Source organism: Bubalus kerabau, chromosome 7 (assembly GCF_029407905.1).
Source record: "Bubalus kerabau isolate K-KA32 ecotype Philippines breed swamp buffalo chromosome 7, PCC_UOA_SB_1v2, whole genome shotgun sequence".
Lineage (NCBI taxonomy): Eukaryota > Metazoa > Chordata > Mammalia > Artiodactyla > Bovidae > Bubalus > Bubalus kerabau.
Genome location: NC_073630.1, coordinates 103,664,333 through 103,687,334, shown reverse-complemented (window position 1 = coordinate 103,687,334; position 23,002 = coordinate 103,664,333). Strand labels below are relative to the sequence as shown.

The window sequence follows — 23,002 nt, the reverse complement described above, 5'->3', positions numbered from 1 at the left end:
CGTCCGGGCAGTACTAAGCCGACCCCTCAATGATGCCCATCAGACAGCAAGGAGGGGAGGCTCAACACGTCGTGGGGCCCCCGGTTGTGGAGACAATCGGCAGCCCTCCCCTGCTCCTCCCCAGGCCCAGAATACCTTCCCCTGTACATCTACCATTACAGATTGTCTAGTCATTTAACAACTTTATTGAGAATTAACATCCTATGAAAATTCATCAAATAAGACTCTTTGAGTTGAGCATTTTAGAGTTGTGCAGCTATCACTATCGTCTAATTTTAGAACATCTGCATCACCCCTAAGGACACCTCACACCAGTAGTCCCATTCTCCTCCCTGTCCCCAACCCTGGCAGCCACTGACCTACTCCCTGTCTATAGAGTTGCCTGTTCTGGATATTTAGTTTAATGGAATTGTCAGTATGTGATCTTTAGGGGCTGTCCTATGTTAGTGAACATAATATTTTGGAGTTTCATTCATATTGTATCATGTATCAGAACTTCCTTTTTATGGCCAAGTAGTTTAGTCCGCTGTGTGGATATATCACATTTTATTTATCCATTCACCACCGGATGGACATGTAGTTTGCATCTACTTTTTACTGTTGTGAATAATGCTGTTGCAAACATTTGCGTTTACATTGGGCATTTTCATTTTTCTTGGGTATATTCCTAAGAGTGGAATTGCTGGATCATATGGTAACGCTTTACCATGTTGAGGAACTGCCAAACTGTTTTCCAAAACAGTTCTCCCATTTTACATTCCCTCCAGCAATGTGTCCAACCCTTTGTTATTCTCAAGAGAACGGCACCAGCCAACCCTCAGTCCCTTCTCTGTCACCTATGAGCCCTCATGAAAAATGTCTCTTTGATTTAGAGACAGGCCACTTTCTAATGTACTTTCAAGCTGAGAGTGACAGCCTGCATTAGTACCCTGGGAATGGAAAGAGAATCAGATGGATACACTGTCATAGGTGGAGACTTCAGCCATCAGAAATGGACAGATGCAGCAGACAGAAATTTAGTATCGACACAGCTGAACTTAAGAGCACCATCACTCAACTGGGTAAAATTGACATGCACAGACACCCAGTAACAACAGAATACACATTCTTCTCAAAGTCCCATGGAATTCACCAAAATAGACCATATTCTGGGCCATAAAATACATCTAAATTAAAAAAAAACAAATCATATAATGTCTGCTTTCAGACCACAAAGAATTAAACTGGAAATTCCAAAATATATGGAGCTTAAACACATGCATCAAAGAAGAAATCTCAAAAGAAATGTTAAAATATTTTGAGCTGAATGAAAATGCAACTTACCAAAATTTGTAAGTGAAAGGAACAGTTAGAAAGGGAGATTTATACCACTTGAGTGCATATATTAGAAAAGAAGACCAAAAATCAATAACCTAAAGAAGAGCAAATTAAATCCAAAGTAAGCATAAGAAGAGAAACAGTGAGAGCATAAATCAGTGAAGTTGAAAACAAGAAATCAGTACCAAAAAATCAGTGAAACCAAAAGCTGGTTCTTTGAAAATATCACCAAAAATCAAAAGGCCTCTAGCCAATCTACCTTAAAATAAAGAGAGGACACTGATTACTGATATTAGAAAAGAAATGGAATCTATCACCACAGATCCTGTGAAATTAAAAGGATAATAAAGGAACACTATGAACAACTCTATGCCCACAAATTTGCTAACCTAGATGAAGTGGACCAATTCCTTGAAAGACAACATGCCAAAGCTCATACAAGAAATAGTCTGAATAGGCTTCTATCAAAGAAATTAATACTTAATAACCTTCCAAAACAGACAATACCAGGCCCAGATGGATTCACTGGTAAATTCTATCAAAAAGGAAGAAATGATACCAATCGTCTACAATCTTTTTCAGAGGACAGAAGCAGAGGAAACACTTCCCAACTCATTCTATGCAAACAGCATTACCTTAACACCAAAAGCAGATAAAACCATTACAAGAAAATTGCAGTCTGTCTCATGAATATAGGTGCAAAATCCTCAGCAAAGTATTAGCAAATCAAATCCAACAATGCATAAAAAGAATTATATACCATAACCAAGTGAGATATATTTCAAGTGTTCAAGGCTGGCTCAACATTTAAAAATCAGTGTAATCCATCACATCATTTAGCTGAAAAAGAAAAATGATATGACCACATCAAATGCAAAAAAAAAAAAAAAAGCATTTGACAAAGTCCAATACTCATTCACTAAAAGCTCTCAGTAAACTAGGAATACCGGGGAACCACCTCAACTTGATAAAGACTCTCTACAAAAAAATCTACAGCTAACATGATATTCAATGATGAGAAGCTTAAAGCTTTACCACTAAAATCAGCTACAAAGCAAGGTCTGTCATCCCTCCTCAACATCATACTAGAAGTTCTACCTAATGCAGTAAGACAAGAAAATTAAGTATACAGCTGGGAAGAAAGACATAAAACTTTTTGTTGCCAGGTGACAGGATTGTATGTAGAAACCCCCCCAAAATGTGACTAAAAACTCCTTTACTTAATAAGCATTAATAGAAAGTTTTCACATTATAAAAATAAGTCACTTTCCCATAGATCAGCAATGAACAAGTGAAATTTGAAGTTAAAAACAATGCCATTTACATTATCATTCCCAAAAATGAAATACTTATGTATAAAGTTAAGAAAATGAGTATAAGATTTGTATGATGAAAACTGTAAAACTTTTATATAGACATACCTTAGAGATACTGTAGGTTCATTTCCACCAATAAAGCAAATATCTCAAAGCAAGTCACCTGAATTTCTTGGCTTCTCAAGGCATATGTTATGTTTACATTATACTGTGGTCTTTTAAGTGTGCAATAGCAATATGTCTAAAAACTAATGTATGTATCTCAACTTTAAAATATTTTTAAAAAAATGTAACCATCACCTGAGCCTTCAGCGAGTCATAACCTTTTTGCAGGTGGAGGGTCTTACCTCGATGTTGATGCTGCCCACTGATCAGGGTGGTAGTTGCTAAAGTTGGGGTGCCTGTGGCAGTATCTTAAAACAACAATGAATTTTGCCACAACTATTGACTTTTGCTTTCACAAACGATTTCTCTGTAGCATGCAATGCTGCTTGACAGCATTTTACCCACAGTAGAACTTCTTTCAAAATTATTCAATCCTCTCAAATCCTGCTGCTGCTTTATAAACTAAGTTTATTAATGTTTTAAATCTTGTGTTGTTATTTTAACAACCTTCAGGGCTTCCCAGGTGGCTGGGACATATCTGTAAGTCATATATCTGATAAGGGATTTGTATCTAGGATACATAATAATCTCCTACAACTTAGGAAAAACATCACATGTAAAAATGTGCAAAGATACGAACAGACATTTTATCACAGAAGATATACAAGTGGCCCATGAAAAGATGCTCAACACCATTAGCCATTGGGGAAATGCAAGCTAAAACCACCTTGAGATACCTCGGCACGCCAGCCAGAATGGCCATCTTTAAAAAGACAACACCAAAAAAAAAAAGTGTGTATAACTTACTCACTTTGCTGTACAACTGAAACTAACACAACTAGACTCCAATAAAATTTCTGAAAAAGACAATGCTGAGTTTTGGTGAGGATGTAGGTAAACTGAAACACTTGTACACTGCAGGTAGGAATATAAGATTGTACTTTGGACAGTTTGGCCATTTCTTTAAAAGTTAAACATAAACTTACTATATGACCCAGCAATTCTACCCTGGAAATCTGAAGGGAATGCAGAAATGCCCACACAACACATGTCAACATTTTGCATAAGAATCAAAAGTTGGAAATAACTGAAATAATCAACAAGTAAATGGGTCAGCATTTACAGTATTAATAAAAAGGAAAGAAGTACTGATCTATGCAAAAATATTATGCCAGACATAGAACACTGCATAGTGTATGAGTCTGTGTATATGCAGTGTCCAGAAAAGGCAAATTCCTAAAGACAGAAAGCAAACCAGTGGTTGCCTAAAGCTGGAGGTTGGAGTGAGGATTCTGTGCAAATGGGCACCAGGGATTTTTCTGGAGTGATGGGAATGTTCTCAAACCACAAGTGGTAATGGTTGCACAGTGTTATGGTACATAAACTGTATCAATATTGGGGGGGAAACAGAATTGCTAATGATACAAATGTGTCTACCTTACCTGTACTTGTTGAAGCCTCTGGTTCCCTCACAAAGTTTTGAGATTTATTAAAACTGATCAAAAATATACTTAATAGATTATTCAAGATTGTTCTGCAAACTTACCACTTTTCTGGGTCCCGTCTGAAGTTTGAACATTGCATATGCTTGAATAAAAAACCACCGGGATCCATTACACTCCAGCTGAATACACAGCAGAAAAGGAGGCTATGAGAGCTTAAACCCCAAATCCATACCCCATTGTCCTGTAAGTTTGACAGAGCAGTTTGAAATTTCATTCTTTTCCCAAGAGGACACCTTCAGGTGGGCTGTCCTTCAATGAATCTCTTTCTCTGGGCAACAAGACTGCTGGTTTACCCACCCATGTCCTTTGTACACATTTAAGGACCAGAGTATTCTCTCAGTTCATTTTGGAAACTCACTTCGCCATCAACAGATAACATTCGACTCATCAGCCCGTACTAAACGACTCTCCTTGTTATCTGATGTTTCAAGAATATTCTCCCCTTCTGTGCAGGAAAAGGAAGACAATGGGATTAAGGTAAGACAGGCTTTTGATTTTGGTTAAATTGTCTAGATCTGCCTTTATTTGCAGCCACTGCATGAAGATTCCCAAATACAGTCACTCCTCAGGGAGTGAATTTTAAACTCTAAGTTTCAGAGCTGGTAAGGAGAACCGGCTGTGGACTCTCTGCAGGGCAGACAGCTCGTCCATGGAGGTTAGAATGATGGTGTCCATTCAAGGAGCACTTACATCGCTAAGTCACTCAGTCATGGCCAACTCTGCACCCCTATGGACTGGAGCCCACCAGGCTCCTCTGTCCATGGCATTTTCCTGGCAAGAATACTGAAGTGGGTTGCCATGCCCTCCTCCAGGGGAATCTTCCCACTTACATTAAAACTACCTAAACCAGATGTGACCAGACATGTGGACACTGTTCTGTTCAGTCCTACCAAAGAGTCACTGCCCAGCAGAGATGGGCAACAGGAGAGGAGCAGAGAGGAAGAAGGAAGGACACCAAGGATCAGCTCCTTTATGCTGAACCCAAATCACAACATATTCACAGGAGCTTTCACTTAACCCTTAACCTAACCATAAGAACTAACAGTAATGAAGCCCATCTTAGAGTCACACCAAATAAACACTGGGATGAGTGTGGAGGGGCTGTTCAAGAGACAAATGGGGATGTGCAGTGCTGGGTCTTCAGACTCCAAACCAGTTATTAGATCAGAAGCTTGAGGACCTGGGGAGATGCCAGCATTGAGCCAGACCCTGGGAACACAGTGGCCATCAAGACAGACACCACTCGCTGCCCATGCAGCTTAGAGCTCTAGTGACGATGAATAAAGATTCACAAAAATAAATAGCAATTACAAACTAAGACATACCCAAGACATTCGGTCCTCTTTCTATCAAGAGGATATCACCTCTCAACAACCATGTTTAATGATCAGCCGAGCTTATTTACTCCCCTGCCCTGAAGATGTCACTGTTGGTGTTGGTGAAACAGTACACACTGTTTCTGTATTTGTTGAATGAAATGTTTCTTCTCCAAAGAGAAAACGCACAACAGAGTTCAAATGTGATTTGTTTATTTTCCTGTCTGAGTAAGAGGTTCAGAGAATGGATTGACACATATCATAAGCTATCTTCCAGCCATATACAGTAGGTGTACACTGATTCTACTTTTTCTTTTCCCCTGATAGGTGACATTTTCTTTGATCAAACCAAATTACAAATGAAGAGATACTATAAAAATAAAAGGGTGTGTGTGTGTATTTTTTTTATTCTCAGACAGTAAATGTATACCCATCACCACGAGGGGAAAAGCACTGAGGAAACATCTGTACTGAACAGTCAGGACCCTCAGAGTACCTCTCCCAACAGCAGACTGGAACACTTAGCCATTACTATAAAGGAAGTTCATAGTCTTCCATTTTTTCTGCCATCACATTTGCTACACTGGAATTTAAACCCGCTTCAGAGTGCAAATATAAAAGTGATCAAAGTCAGGGTTTTATGGCAATCTTTGCCAAACTTTATTCTTGCTAAAATATATTCTATTTTAATATACATGCTATAAAAGTACACTAAAAAGGTCAATCTTTAGAGCTCTGTTAAAATTAAGAATTTTTTTTTACATATAGAATAATATACACCCAACTCTAAAAGTATATTTGAGGATAGCTATTACTGTGACCCCAAATATTTCTAGCTTCAGATTTTGTTTATAACAGTATCAATTTTATAATACATGTATTCAGTAATGCTCTCATAATTCTATATTGCAATACTTCACTCATCACTAAAGAAAAATGCAGAGGGAACTGCATATTCTCCAAGAAGTTCTTATTGTGCAAATCGCCAGGTTTTCAACAGAAGTTCCTATTACAATACTTTTTAAACTTTGGTAAGTAAAATTCTTTTATGATCCACATTTGGGGCTTTTAATGCAGCAAGTAAAAAAAAGGCAAAAAAAAAAAAAGCGATGTTGAAAATTAACCTGAAGGTAGCTTGATTTGAAAAATGATCGTTTCCTTCTGTAATAACATCTCCAGGGCTAATTCTAGGTGTGTATGGAATAGTGTGGAATAAGGCTGACTGCACACATTCAATGGTGATGAACTGACTGAGTGCATGCCAAACCAAGACATTAGACTCCTGGGACTGAGTTTAACTATCTCCACCACAATCATGTGGTACACGTGATAAGGCTGCTAGTTTACATCTGTGGAACCCAGGCATATCCGCAATTTTCTTATTTTAAGTAGAGTTGTAGAACAGAAATATAAAATAATTGAAATTTGTTTCTGATTTAAACAAAAATATGTACCCTTTTCATTAACAAAACATTCTTTAAAATATATCAACTTCTCCTCTCCAAACATTTAGCCAAGGAGCACTAGGCAATTTTTGAAGGTTTTTGTGCTGACCGTTCAATACAATAAATACAGTTGTAGTGAGCACACAGCAACAGTAGATTATTGACATCCACTGAGAAGAAATTTATTCTCCTCTGGTTACAGTGTCCAGTCCACCAAAGGGAAGGTTTGGCATTCGTGTGCTTTTTGTTCTTGGTGGGAATCACTTCCGCCTGATTTTCGTTGTTGGAAGGAAGAAACACCAGCTGATGACCTCGGGTTTTGTGACATGATGTGAAAGAGGAACGTGACAAAAATTAGCTGCTACCATGGAGCCTGTCTGGGATGGGGTTTCCAGGCAGATCTCGCTTCGTCCCAGGGGAGTGTCTGGTGGGCTGCACGGGAACCAGGAGCCAGGCACCTGGGACCCAGGTGTGTGGAGCTGTGTCTTGGGGTGGGGGGGGGGGGGTGGCGTTGCTCTCCAGAGCAGAGCACCCCCTGCTCTGCCTCGGTCACCACCCCTCCTCACTACCTTATATACTGATGTCCGTGGGTACAGAACTTACGGAGACCAGCTCACAGGGAAACGAAGGCAGAGAAGTCAACCAAGAGTAGGCTGTGCGCGTGCCATCGTCCAGTGCTGCCTCCTGACGGCCGGTCTGTCGAGATGACGGGTGGAGCATGCTCACATCCGTTCTTCCCAGCAGAATTCTCCCATTTCTCTTGAAAGCTTTTGAGAAGATCCTGTTTTTTTCCAAACCATTTTATCTAAGTAGTCTGACGTCGGCTGTTTCGAGCAAACCAATCGTGGTAGAAACTTCAGCCCCTGTCTCTTGAATTTCAAACCTACCTAAAAGTGGAATGTTTTCCCCTGGCAAATAATTACTTCTTTGAAAAGTGGACAGTTATTCTTTTTTTGGATCCAAGTCAGCCCTTCAGAAAATACTTCAGACTGAAAGAGGAGGAAGTGGAGGAGAACTAGCTTCCTATTGTGCCTTACATAAAACGTTTTGCTGAAAATGAGGAACGGCTCCGACTACAAAGGTAAATATTTGTGGAAAGGGCACACCGCCAGGTGCAACCTCAAGACATCCTCAGTGTACTCATTTCATCGTGTGTGACTCTTTAAAATACAAGTCTTTTAAGTGACGAAACCGAGCAAGTAATGGGAAGGAAGTCAACATCAGAAAATACACTTTAGAAAAAGTACAAGACATTTTGCCCTCCATTTGCTACTTATTTCATAACTTAGATCAAGAAAGTGTTAAATATTCACAGTAACTTCAGAGAGGAAACATTCATGTCTGTAAAACTTCAATCCATTGCATTTTCAACTGTTTCTGTGTACAATTACAAAAATGTCATCTGTCAGTGCTTTCCTGGAGAATTCTTTATTGTTAGTCCATCCCTCTCCGGCTCCAATTATACCTTCAAGGTGGGCTGTAGTATCCCCTTCTCAATGAGATGAGTCTTCAGCGTTTTATAGATATTTAACTGCTGTTCTGGTTGAAGCACCAACAGCTGCTGCAGCACTTTGCTGGGATTCGGACCCCTGGTAACAGCAGAAAAGACAAAGTTCACACTATTTTGAGAGAGCTGAAGGCAGCACAGACTTGTATTTAAAATAAACCATGCCTTTAGGACTTGCCTGGTGGCACAATAGGGGCTCAGACAGTAAAGAATCTGCCTACAATGCAGGAGACCTGGGTTTGATCCGTGGGTCGGAAAGATCCTCTGGAGAAGGGAATAGCTCCCCACTCCAGTATTCCAGATTCTATGGACAGAGGAGCCTGGCAGGCTACAGTCCATGGGGTCGCAAAGAGTCAGACACAACTGAGTGACTAACACTTTCCCTTTTGGTGGTACAAAGGATAGGATTCACCTGCCAATGCAGGGGAAATGGGTTTGATCCCTGATCTGGGAAGATTGCACGTGCCAAGGAGCAGGTAAACGCTGTGCGCCACAAATACTGAGCCTGTGCACTCTAGAGCCTGTGCTCCGCAACAAGACACCGCAATGAGAAGCCCACGCGCCACAACTAGAGAAAGCCCGCACACAGCAACAAAGACCCAATGCCACAAATAAGTATTTTTGAAAGATAAAATAAGTCATGCATTTAAGTGCAAAGGATCAATCTTAACAGAACTGAAACAGCTCTTACTCAGAGCTCACTTTAATGTTAGCGTCAGAGGAGGGAAAAAAACCTAGAACTCTCCACTGAAAGGTGTGCAGGGTAGATGTGGGAGAAATGCCCAAACACAGAAGACAGGGTCAGTACGAGGCATTGATGGGGTGCAGATCTAAACATTCCACAAAACTTCTCAAAAGGGCAACCTGAGTTAGAAGTGAAGGTTGATAACAAAACCTGAGACTGGACAAGACACAGAAACCATTCTGTAAGAAAAGGAGCACAGTTCCTGGTGGATGAAGATAAACTAAAAGAGAACATGAAAATATAAATATTTTTGCTTCAAAGAAACGTCAGACAAAGAAAGTGTTTTGTTGAAAGAATACACATAGTCCTGAGCCTGCACTGAAGCTGCCACCTGGGATCTACAGTGGGAACACCAGCCTTTGTTCAAAGAAGGTCTTGGGTAAACCCCAACAATAGAAACAAAATAAAAGGGGCTCTGCTTCAGCTGTGGTGCCAGTGGTAAAGAATCTGCCTGCCAATGCAGGAGTTGCTAGAGACACCAGTTCGATCACTGAGTTGCAAAGGTGCCTTGGAGTAGGAAATGGCAACCCACTGGAGTATTCTTACCTGGAAAATTTCATGGACAGAGGAGCCCGGCAGGCTACTGTCCATGGGGTCATAAAGAGTTGGACATGACTGAACATCCACACTCGCACGCACCCTGCTTTAGCTGAAAGGAGGACAGGGAGCTGGAGAACCCTGCCTGCCTTATCCACCTTACCCAGCAGTCCCACTCCCACTGGGGAGGAAATAAGCCCAGGCAGCGTTAAGTATCCACTGGGCTGTGACTGCTCTCCACCAGGTACCATGCAGGGGCCTCTCCCTAGGCTTCTCCAGCATCCCTACACCAGCCCTTCTCTGTGCACCCTCCCCTGGTACACTCTGAGTCAGAAAAGGTCCCAACCAGGACTTCACAGTCTTCTATCCTGAGATGCTGTGACAAGCAGGGGAGTGCAATTTCCTACCTTTTGGACTAGCACTCAATCCATCTGTAAGCTACAGATCACTTTCTATACTTACACTGCTAAAGTGCTATTTTGTCCAATTCAGAATGCACCTCATTGAGACCGTAATGCATATGTACTATTCTTTGCAATTCCTACAATCCACTTGAACAGGAAAAGCAGAGTAGGTTTACTTTTCAGGAAATCCAATGGGAAAAAGAAGCAAGACACAAGTAATAGATGGAGAACGGCACAGAATTCTGAGAAAGACATTTACACGGGTAATTAAATTTATGACTTATGATAAGGACTCTTCAGTTCAAGGGCTTCCCTGGTGGCTCAGTGGTAAAGGATCCACCTACCAACGCAGGAGACTCAGGTTCCATCCTTGGGTCAGGAAGATCCCCTGGAGAAGGAAATGGCAACCCACTCTAGTATTCTTGCCTGGAGAACTGCATGGACCAAGGAGCCTGGTGGGCTACAGTCCGTGGAGTCCCAAAAGAGTTGGACATGACTTAGTGACTAAACAACTTCAGTTCAGATGGAATTATAAGTAGAAAACCCAGCAACAAAGAAATGTTTGCTGTAGGGTGGTATCACAGAGAAAATCTTTGATTCAGAAAACTGCACAATAGCATGAATTAGCTGTCTCCTAGGTCACACCTTTGTGCACGTGGCTCAAATCATTTCCCAAAACCCTGAAGCCACAAGTCTTCCACAACCGTAGTCTACTCACATCAAGACACAGCTTGTCTTATATTTCTTCACAAGACTCAGCAACTTCATAACATAAACCCAGAGTAGGGGCCCCCAGAGAAAGGGAAGGCTGTTCTAGCAAGTTCAGCTAAATGCAAAACTGTCAGCAGGTGCTCCCAGCTAGCTGCACACTGGCTCTAGCACCGTATTTCTAATCATCTAAATATTTACTTTCAAATGGAGGACAACAAGGCTCAGCATGACTTTTTCCTACTGAGAGAACAGCAGATCAAAAAGCAAAAAAAGTATGTGTTAATGCTCTAAAAGCTGACCATCTTTGGAAAAGAAAGAGTTCTAAGGACTTAATCAGTAATTACTAATACTCAAATAGATCAGTGAATAAATCATACGCAAATGGATTAAATACTCCAATTAAAAAGACAAAGACTGTCAACTGGGTTATAAAAACAAACAAAATCCAGCTATACACTTGTGAAAAGAAAAACACACTTTAAATATAAGGGAAAAGGCACACAAGAAATAAAAGGATAGACAAAGAAATACTATGCAAACATTAATCAAAAGTAGGCTGATGTTGCTATACTTATATTCCACAAAATAAGCTTTAAACAGGTATGAATATTATATGACATTAGGAGTGATTCAACAGTGTATACACTGTATACAACTAACACAATCTCAATATCTATAAAGCAAAAACTAGGAGATTCTGACTAAGCTCTCTTCATAACTGACAGAGCAAGCAGATGGAAAACCAAACCAAAAAATCAGTACAGAAGATTTAGCTAAACTCCCCCCACTGGACTTACAGCACTTGTCTCATGTACACATGGAAGGTATGTCTGCGTAGACCATATGCTTGAGCACAAAGCAAGTCTCAATGAAATAACAGAGTATGTTTTCTGGTCACAGAATTAAAGCAAAAATCAATAAAGAAGAATGAGAAAATCTCCATTTCTTTGAAAGTGAATCAATGAACTTGTAAATAATCCCATGTCAAAGAAGATGTAATACTGGAGATCAAAAAATATTTGTAGCTGAATAATGAAAATACAAATGTGGGATGACAGTACTTAAAGAGTATTAAAAAGAGCACTCAAAAAGCAGTAGTTAATAAGAAATATATAGTGTTAGATGAACATATTAGACAAGAAACCTGAAAATCAGTAACCTAAGCTTTATCTCAAGAAGCTGGAAAAGGAACAGAAAATTCAAACTTAAGGAAGATAAAGAACACAAAAAACAGAAATGGAACCAATAGAAAACTCAGAAATAAACTCATGCACCCATGGGCACCTAATCTATCACAAAGGAGGCAAGAATATACAGTGGAGAAAAGACAGTCTCTTTAATAAGTGGTGCTGGGAAAACTGGACAATTACATGTTAAAGAATGAAATTAGAACATTCTCTAACACACACAAAAAAATAAACTCAAATGGATCAAAGACCTAAATGTAAGGCTAGACACCATAAAAACTCTTACAGGAAAACATAGGCAGAACAGTCTTTGACATAAACTGCAGCAAGATCTTTTTGGATCCACCTCCAAGACTATTGAAAATAGAAACAAAAATAAGCAAATGGGAACTAATTATGCTTAAAAGCTTTTGCACAGCAAAGTAAACCACGAGCAAAACAAAAAGACAATGCACAGAACGGGAGAAAACATTTGCAAACAAAGTGACTGGCAAGGGACTAATCTCCAAAATAAACAAACAGCTCATGCAGCTCTATGTCAAAAAAAAGAGAAAGAAACAACCCAATCAAAAAATGGGCAGAAGATCTAAATAGTTCTTTCTTCAAAGAAGACATACAGATGGCCAAAAAGCATATGAAAAGATGCTTAACATCACTCATTATCCGAGAAATGCAAATCAAAACTACAATAAGGTATCACCCCACACCTGTCATAAAGCCCATCACCAAAAAATCTACAAACAATAAATACTGGAGAGAGTGTTGGTGGGAATGTAATCGGCACAACCATTATGGAGAACAGGATGGAGATTCTTTTAAAAACGAAGAGTAGAGCCACCATGTGCTACAGCAATCCCGCTCCTGAATATATCCAGAGAAAACTAATTCAAAAAGATACATGCACCCCAATGTTCACTGCAGCACTATGTACAAATGTCCATCAAAAGAGGAATGGATAAAGATGTGGTACAGATATACAATGGAATATGAGTCATAAAATAGAAGAAAATAATGCCATTTGCAACAACACAGATGGACCTAGAGATTATCATACTACGTGAAGTCAGTCAAATACCATGGTATTACTCATATGGGAAATCTAATTTTTAAAAATGATACAAATGAACTTATTTACAAAACAGAAACACTCACAGATTTTGAAAACAAACTTATGTTTACCAAAAGGGAAATGCTGGAGGCAGGGGATAAATTAGGAGTTTGGGATTAACATGCACACACTGCTATATATAAAACAGATAACTAACTAGGACCTACTCTATAACACAGGGCACTCTACTCAATATTCTATAATAAACGATATGGGGAACGAATCTGAAAGCGTATGCATAAATGTATAACTGAGTCACTTCGCTGTATACCTGAAACTAACAACACTGTAGAGCAACGGTACACCAATAAAATTTTTTTAAAAGATGAAGGAAAGATGAGAGTCAACATCATGAAATGGAAAACAAACACATAACACAGAAAGTTCAAGTCAGAATCTGACTCTTTGAAAAGATTAATGAAATAAACTAACAAAACTGCTCAAGGAAAATAAAGGTTAATACAAAAATGCTCACACTACTATGGGTATATATTTAAAATGCATATTTAGGGGCTATAAATATGAGTTTTCCTCCAAATAACAGGTTTTCTAGGTTCAGAAATATTCAAAACTACAGGTTTTCTAGGCTCAGACACCAGAAGAGACCATGATAAAAAAGTTAGCATGTGGTTGATGTGGTTAGCCTTCACACCCCAGACTGGCGTTTTAGGGCAGACCCAAAACATTAAAGTTTAATAATGAGAATAAAGCACCCATATAAAATAGCAACACTCTCCAATCACCCTGCCTCGCCTCTCCACTCCCACCCTCAACACACGTACACGTCCATAAATCCCTTAGACTGCTTTTTCTCCGTAGCTCTTACAACCACCAAACAAGCTATATTTGTTGTCCACTCCTGCCCCTTCTCCCTCCAACTCCCCAACGAGAAAATAAGTTGAAGACAGGGACTGGTTTGTTTTGTCCTCTGTTACATCCGTGCCAAGAACATTCCCCAACACATAACAGATACTCAAGCAGTAACTAGTGGGCTGGATGAAGTCTGTCCTCCTTTTTAATCCTCCGTGTTGACCACCACAGCGTCCAGAGTTGAGAAATGAAATCTCCTCCTGTTCCAAACCCAGTCCCATGCATCCACCCTGACTGAATTTTAACTCAGTCCTATTAGACTATGACATATACTATTTTTTAAGCTGTTCAAATCTAAGAAAAATAATTACACTTTAATCATATAGCCCAAGGCAACAGTGTGACACGGAGCCAGGAGCCACCATTCCTTTCACTATTATGGAATACCAGTGACAGGAAAAGTAACGAATTCAAACTAATGCCTATGGGAATGAGAACTCCGAGAAATCATCTAACAAAACAGTTTTTAAAAATCTAAAAGTACCTTATAAAACTTGTGATGTACACATGCACGAAAGTTGCCATCAAGTACTGGCAATCAAATCTGTCCATTATCCCACCATGTCCAGGAATGGTGTTTGCAAAATCCTTCAGGAAAAAAAAACAACAAACATATTAGTAAATTCTCAAAAATCACCTGCTGTAAAATTTCTATCTGTAAATGTCTCCTTGACATCATGGACTTCAAGGAAAATACTTTACTATTGGATTTTCCTATTAAATATAAGGGCTTCCCTGGTGGCTCAGACGGTAAAGAATCCACCCACAATGCAGGAGACCTCAGTTCGATCCCTGAGTTGGGACGATCTCCTGGAGGACAGCATGGCAACCCACTGCAAGTATTCTTGCTTGGAGAATCTCCACAGACAAAGAAACCTGGCGGGCTACAGTCCATGGGGTCGCAAAGAGTCAGACTCTACTGAGCAACTAAGCACACACAAATACAAACTTATTAGAACATATCCAACACATTTAAACCGTACCTTTGGAATATGTTAGAATCATGCTGGAATGGTTACTGAACTGACCCACAGCTTTCTGTGTTGTTGCTGCTTCCTTTTTAGGGATCCAACCCACACCTGCTGCATGGAAGCAGGGGGGTCTTAACCATTGGGCTGCCACGCAATCCCAAGCCAAAGCTTTCAAATAACACTATTTAAATATTCAATCAATCTAGTACTAACTTTTTTTCAGTTAATAAAACTTTTTCTAAATAAAAAAAGCTGTCAGCTATTACTAATCATATATCCTGCTCTTCTGTTTTATCAGCAACTACTAGCAGGGTGCTATTTTAGTGTTGTTGACAGATGTACAACTGGCTCTAGCTCATGTTTATCCTAATAGTTCTTACGCTGAAATAAATATTTTACTACTGTGATGAATATTTCTTCTCTTTTTTTTAAGTGTTGGGGTACAAAAGAAAATCAAAACAGCTAATTCATTTGGGATATGTTAGTCCATTAAATGGCCAAATGGAGGGACTGGTTAATCAGCCTCTGCAAGTTGACCTTGAATAGACCTATCCAGGAAATGGAAATGTGTCAGTGCCCAGGAAATGGAAATGACCAACTGTTCTTCTCATTTACTCAGGCAACCTGAAAAACCTCTAAAATGTAACCGCAATTAGACCTTCATTTCAGACATGAAAAGAAATCTCATCATTCAACAAGAAACCTTGGACTGGAGACTATTAAAGCAAATAAAATAGCTAGCGGGAAACTGCTGTATATTCCACAAGGAGCTCAGTTTGATGCTCTGTGATGACCTTGAGGAGTAGGATTGTGGGGAGCGGGGGTTGGGTGGAAGCTCAAGAATTAGGGAACATATGTATACATAGAGTAGATTCACGTTGTTGCACAGCAGAAACTAACATAACATTGTAAAAGCAATTATGCATGCGTGCTAAGTCACTTCGGTTATATACAATACTCCGCAACCCCATGGACATAGCCTGCTAGGCTCCTCTGTTCATGGGATTCTCCAGGCAAGAATACTGGAGTGGCAATCCAATAAATAAATAAATGAAAATACCATTCTAAACATAACATTTCTCTCTTTGAAAAAACGATCGAAAAACTCGGGTTAATTTTTTGCCAACACATTTCCTTCCGTCTCTCCCCTACTGACCCAAGCACAGGAGAGCCATGGTGACTCAGCCCTGCTCTACTCTTTGCAGCCTTTTCAGGCCTCTTGTCTTGCACAGCTACTGCTGTGGCCCTTTGTGGATATAAATTATCTCCCCAAGTAGGTGGTGAGCATCATTGTGGACAACATCTTGCACATTTCTGTGTATTATATGCACCTAAGGTAGAAAGTCCCCCATTGCAAGTGCTGTCTGAGTTCAGGTACTTATTTCCCTGGGATCTGGCCCCATCCACTCTGTAGTCCGATCTTCTCTCTACCGTGGCCATGCTCTTCTTCTTCACCTTCCCTCTGTGAAGGCTCCTCTGCTCCAGTGCTTTCCCTGGAACTCCCTTCCTTCAATTTCTCTGCAGGACTCATCATCCTTTCCCCGGATCCCTGCTCAAACATCACCTCCTCAGAGAAGCCTGCCCAGACTGCCCCACCTTCAGAAGCCACTCTAACTCCCGACGGCACAACAGTCAAGTCTTAGCGAAGCCACGTGAGGAAAGCTGAGATAATAGGCCATTATTTCACTTTATGAGATTCTAACTTAAAACACAGGGCTGATTTTAAGCACCTGGAACAGGGACCAGCAGACTATGTCCCACAGACCAAATCCAGCCCACTGCTTGTTTTCTGTAAGTAAAGTTTTATTAAAACACAGCCACACCCATTCATTGATACTTTGTCCATGGGACTCTCTCACTACCATGGAAGAATTCCGAGTTGAGTGGTTCGCAACAGCACTACTATTAACAGATGGCTTGGCCTTTACAGAAAGAGTCTGATGCTCCTTGATCTGGAGAATCCACAGTCACAGATCCCAGGACTCTCCTGCATGTCCCTTCATATGAGACAGTCACAGGACACTACACTTCACACAATTCATGGCCGGATTCTTGGATGAACACCTGCAGGACCAAGATTCTGTGTCTGTCCCAACATTAAGTGACACGTGCCATTTCAAGAAGAGAAGGTGATGTGATACTTTAAGATGCATTAACATGGCACTACCAAAACCTAACAAGAAAGAAGATACTCTGTAAGGCTGACACATACAGGGTGGAAGAGCTTTTGCCCAGAGGCTTAATGTGGGAGACCAAAAGAGAACCAAATTCCAACCCTCTTACATGCTCTAATTATATTCTATAACACTCTAACAAAGAATCTAAACACATACCTTGATTTTGAAAGCTCTTTTGAATCCGCTGGCAAAGAAGCCTCCGAATGGACCAATCAAAGATGCAAACGTGGAAAGAGCAATGCTGTGTATCTGGAAAGGGTACATGCTCACTGTTTCCTAAAGAGGTTAAAAAAAAAAGAGAGAGAGGGGTTGGAGCTAACTGCATGAGAAATGTATCTGAGCATGCCACCTAAACTAAGAACCGTGATATAAACAGTAAGTCAAGAGCATATGCCATATTTTTATTAATTTCACAAATTTTCAAGATCACAGGAAAAAAATAAATGTTGTAAGCTCGTACTATCCTTTGTTTATTCAGCCTATATGCCCCATTCCCTCTGTAAGGATACTGAAAGCACGAAAATCTAACAGGCTGCTTTCTAATCTGTCTAGAGATTTATACATCACTTGGGTTGCAGGATCACCAAAAATCAATTAATCTCTGAAATTGTTTTTTACAGTTGTTTCTGTAATTATATAATATATATTTTGATTGTGCATTTTATTTAACTTTAGTTTTATATGACAAAATGAGGGGAAAGTTGATCCTTCTTTTAAAATTAAGTTAAATGCTGTGGAAACACCTGAAAGTAAAATGCTTAAAAAGGCTGACAAAATGAGCATCAGGAAGACAATTATAAAAGATTTGGAGAGAAAATCATAAAAATCGAGAAGAATTCTACAAATTATTTCATAAATTCTTAGTTCTTATTCCAATTTAAATAAACTGAAATTACACATTTGAGAAAGTGCATCATGGGTGTGATTTACAAAAGATCACTAAGAACTCCAATCTTTGAACTTGTTCTCAAAGCAATGGGCTCATCCCAATCAAAGACTGACAGAATCAAAGAATTCTCTAGCAGATAACAGATGGCTTGAACACTGAAAAAATTCTCAGAATCAGTGTATCTAGCATTCAAGTAGAGAAATAATTTGTTGGTTAACCTTTTCTTCTCAAAAATTAACTTCAGTTAATAATAAAATGCTTCAAGGAATCCCTGAAACAGGTGGTCCAGTGGCTAGAACTTAGTGCTTTCCCTGCTGGGGCCCGGGTTCAATTCCTGGTCAGGGAATTAAGAGCTAGCAAGCCATGAGGCACCACAAAAAAAAAGTTTTAAATTGAGTCCATTTATACCAGTTACACATAAAACTCATTATAACTCATCACTGCTTTGTAGAAATCTAAAAGATGCTGAAAGATGTTTCTAAGACAAACACAAAATAAATTACCACCAGTATTCAAACCATTAGGCAAGTAAGTTTCTAACGGATAATTAGTTTGTGATAGTAATATTCATTTTATGTTCAAGAAGGAGAAACCCCAAGAGAATAGGATATACGATTGATGCCAAGCAGTCAGTGAAACCACTTTTGTATTCTATAGCTAAAAATTCTGTAGAAATTGATTTCTTGTGAAAATCTTAATTTTACTTTTAAAGGAAGCTTAACCTTCGGGAGGGAGGGTCCCTCCCACGTTTATCTTACCCGTCTCAACACTGCCTTCAGAAAGGGAGGAAGTGAGTAACTCTGAAGCTGAAAAAGTTCTGAGGGTTCACACTCTGTAACGAAGGAGTTTACATCACTTCGGTATTCCACTGGGCAGACAAAGTACTGGTATTTGGATAACACGTAAGCAGCCTAAATGACAAAGCAAGCATTCATAAAACATTAAATGAAACAGAAATATGTATATACTAAAATGTTAATGTATATGTGTTATGTGTCAGAAAGGCCAGAAATAGAATGCCAAGTTTTCCTTGCATTCTCATTCTGCTATGTATATTTAAAGTTAAATGATCATAAGCGACACAATAAAAGACTTTGAAAAGCCATCAGGAAACTAAAAATTTTTGAAAATCAGTGTTATTATAATCTCAGTATGACAATAAGAGGGAAGGGGAAAAAGATAAAAAATTGATTTGAGCATTTAGACAAGCATATAGACAAGCATTATAGCAAGGTTGTACTTTTTTTAAAAAACATACTTAATGTCAACAGAAGCTAAGAATTATAAAGATATGGGACAGTCCAGGGCTGAAGTTTCTTACATAAAGGTTATATTAATTTCATCAATAAAAAATAACCAGTAATTCAAAATTGCTAAGAAAACAGCACAGGTGAAAAACCCAGAAAATGGTTACTAAATTATTCTTTCTCTGGACGCAACATTGCAATTTTTAAAGCTATCTGTTCTCAGCCACAGAAGAAGATATATAGAAGCAAAATATCTTATTATAAATTTAAAGTGCTAGTTCATTTCCTTTCTCTGTGACACTCACACCATTATATTGCTCAAGAATGGTTAACAGAAGTGCAAATATAACACTGGGAATGGATATATAGTGATTTTGCTTCCAAACAACCAGTTTCCTCAAAATTACTTATTAAATATATGCTATGCTATGCTAAGTCACTTCAGTCGTGTCCGACTCTGTGCGACCCCATAGATGGCAGCCCACCAGGCTCCCTCGTCCCTGGGATTCTCCAGGCAAGAACACTGGAGTGGGTTGCCATTTCCTTCTCCAATGCATGAAAGTGAAAAGTCAAAGTGAAGTCGCTCAGTCATGTCCGACTTTTAGCAACCCCATGGGTTGCAGCCTAACAGGCTCCTCCGTCCATGGGATTTTCCAAGCAAGAGTCACTGGAGTGGGGTGCCATTGCCTTCTGCAATATTAAATAAATAAATAAATAAATATATATATATATATATATATATATATATAATTTCCCTCATTATTTTGTCATGCATCACATTCTTTTAGGATCGCTCTTTATTTTCTTTGGTCCTATCCTTGGTCCTATCCAGTGATATGGCTGTTTAGAATTTCTAAATTGTCTTTAATGATACCAGATTCTTGTAGTAGTATTTAACTTAATAATATTCTAGTTATCCTTGCTTCATACTGTATAAACATTGGATAGGACCAGGTCCCTTTCCATTATCCTATTTGTCAATTATTATCAACATTCTACCAAATAAACGCTGGAATAATTTTTTAAATTCTATTGGAATTTTCATTGAGAATGAACTAAACTGATAAAGAAAGGAATTATGATGGTTTTCCCATCCAGCCCGGCTCATTTCCATTTATTTGTGTATTTGCTCCCTCTCAAAGCCCCATGTTGTTAGTTAAGTACCCTATATATGGCTACAGAATATATTCTAGAACTGTTAAGGGACATGACTTAAAAATCAAACTTCCTGGCAGTAGTTTTTTGGTATATTTATCTTATATCCAGCCATTTTTCTGTACCTTTTCTTGATTCTCACAAGACACCTTTGAATAAAAAACCTAAATTCCATAATTATACACTATTTTTTAAAACATTAACAATATCCGTATTCACAGCCAAAAGTGAACATCAATTATCTTTAACAAACTTTTTCTGTAAACTGGGCTCACAGCCACAAACACCCATTAAATGAAGCAGCTGGCAAGTGTGAAGGAGGCAGAACTCTTCAACCTCATTTGCAGTCTCTGCTTTTACTCAAAGCCCCCGCCTGTCCCAGCATCTGTGTCCCCCAAAGGCTGCACAGCTATTAGAAACTTCCAGAATACAACAAAGGGTCTCAACCCTACCTGTGTATGAGAATCAGCTGAGGGAGTTAATTGACCTGGCAGAGGGCTGGGACATGAATGTTAAAGAAGCTCCCCAGGTGATTTTGATACAGGCCAGGATGAGAGCTGCTGGGCTAGAGAATACGGACATACCTCGTTCTATTGCGCTCGCTTTATTGTGCTTCCCAAGTTTTGTGTTTTTAACAAATTGAAGGTTTATGGCAACCCTGCCTCAAGCAAGCCTAACGGCACCATTTTTCCAACAGCAAGACTTTAGTGGAGGAAGTAACTACAAATGTGGTAAAATAGGAAAAGAACTGCAATTAGAAGTGGAGCCTGAATAAGGGGGCAATTGCTGCAATCTCCTTATACAACTGCCATGGATGAGGAATCACTTGTGATGAATGAGTAAACAAAGTGGTTTCTTGAGAGGAGCTCTATTCCTGGTGAAGATGCTGTGAAGACTGTTGAAATGACAACAAAGGCTATAGGCGATGACATAACCTTGTTTGATAAAGCAGCAGCAGGATTTGAGAAGACGGACTCCAATTCTGAAGGAAGTTATGCTGAGGGCAAAATGCTATCAGCATTGCGCGCTACAGAGAAATCGTTCACGAAAGAAGGGACAGTCAACATGGTGTACTTCGCTGCTGTCTTATTTTAAGAGATTACCAGAGCCACCTCAGCCTTTAACAACCACCACCCTGACCAGTCAGCAGCATCACCATCAGGGCAAGGTTCTCCACCAGCAAAAAGACGATGACTTACTGAAGGCTCAGATGGTGGTTAGTTAGCAGGTTTGTTTTTTTTTTGCTGGAGGGTGGGGAGGCTACAAAGTATTTTAAAATTAAGGTATGTACATTGTTCTTTAAGCTAGAATGCCATTCCAGACTTAAAGGACTAACAGTAAAAGGTAAACGTAACTTTTATACACACTTTATAAAACATTCATGCGACTCACTTTAACCCCACTACTTGCTTTACTGTGGTGGGCTGGAACTGAAGCCACAGTATCTCCAAGGGATGACTGTGGATTCTGTTAAGTGGGCTTCAGTTACTACATTATTAGCATTTTATGGTTTAATGCCTTTAGGTTTAGAATAGATTAATAAACTTGCCACCATTTCTCAAAATATAAAATAAAAATCCGAGTAAAACTCACAATGAATCCAAAGATAACTGTGGAAAAGAAACCACCAATGAATCCTTCCCAAGTCTTCTTAGGAGACAACTGAAAAAGATATTTATTTTTTATATTAAATAAAATTTAAAAGAGTTACTGCACTCACAAAACACAGATACATATGTTCAGTGAATTCCCATAATACCCTGCACACCTCTCCTTTTTCTCGTATTGAAAAGACTTTGCAACGCTTTTTCCCTCAGTCCATGATTGTGTTTAATTTGTGTGAATCGCTCTAGCAGAGTCTAACGCATATTAGGCCCTCATACATCTGACATATTGTGAATATCTGTTTCTATAAATTGCCTCAATTTGTTTTCATGACTCAAAGGGCTATAAACTCTATGCTGAAATAACTGTCCCATGATGTTCATGCTTATATAAACTCCCAGAATAATGTAGTTCTTGAAATAAGGCCGAGATCTATTCATTCTAAGTATACATGGTCTGTGTCGACTTAGTACAGATCAAAAGCAGGATGAGTACAGCAACGCATGGGCACTGCAGAGCCCCAGACCATTACATATTCCCAAATGCCGTGCTCACAGCAGACCTCTTTCTGAAATGGCCAAATACTCCATAGCCCAGGTGCAGATCAGCCCCACAAGTGGGCACATATCCTCCTTCCTTTGGTCAGAATATGTCATTCTCTATGAAGAAATATATTGTGCTTCTAAGGATACTTTGGTATTTTGTATACCTTTGCAATTTGTTTCAGGTTGCAATTATTGTTTCTTAGTCCTTGGAGCATTCAGGAAGAGAAATCTGGAGGAAAGTCTTGAACTTGGTGAAGCAGGGGCAGGAGAAAAAGATTTAGGAGCAGACAGTGCTAACTGCTGAGATGCTCTGGAAAATAAGGACTCGGTACAGGGTTCT

At 39.3% G+C, this 23,002-nt stretch overlaps 1 protein-coding gene across 3 annotated transcripts in view; it reads right to left on the bottom strand.

Moving 5' to 3' along the window:
- Positions 1 to 5,755: 5,755 nt before the first annotated feature.
- Positions 5,756 to 23,002, bottom strand: part of CDS1 (CDP-diacylglycerol synthase 1) — a 76,007-nt gene continuing 58,760 nt past the window's right edge. Inside the window, exons 9-13 of one of the 3 annotated variants that reach the window (XM_055588982.1) lie at positions 22,106 to 22,174; positions 18,869 to 19,021; positions 17,378 to 17,497; positions 14,558 to 14,661; positions 5,756 to 8,593 (exon numbers count right to left, since the gene is read on the bottom strand). In XM_055588982.1, the coding sequence (XP_055444957.1) occupies positions 8,464 to 8,593; positions 14,558 to 14,661; positions 17,378 to 17,497; positions 18,869 to 19,021; positions 22,106 to 22,174 (576 nt within the window). In that variant the 3' untranslated portion in view covers positions 5,756 to 8,463. Of the gene's footprint in view, positions 8,594 to 14,557; positions 14,662 to 16,815; positions 17,109 to 17,377; positions 17,498 to 18,868; positions 19,022 to 22,105; positions 22,175 to 23,002 lie in introns of those variants that run through there. The other 2 variants (XM_055588983.1, XM_055588984.1) reach the window with 2 other exon arrangements.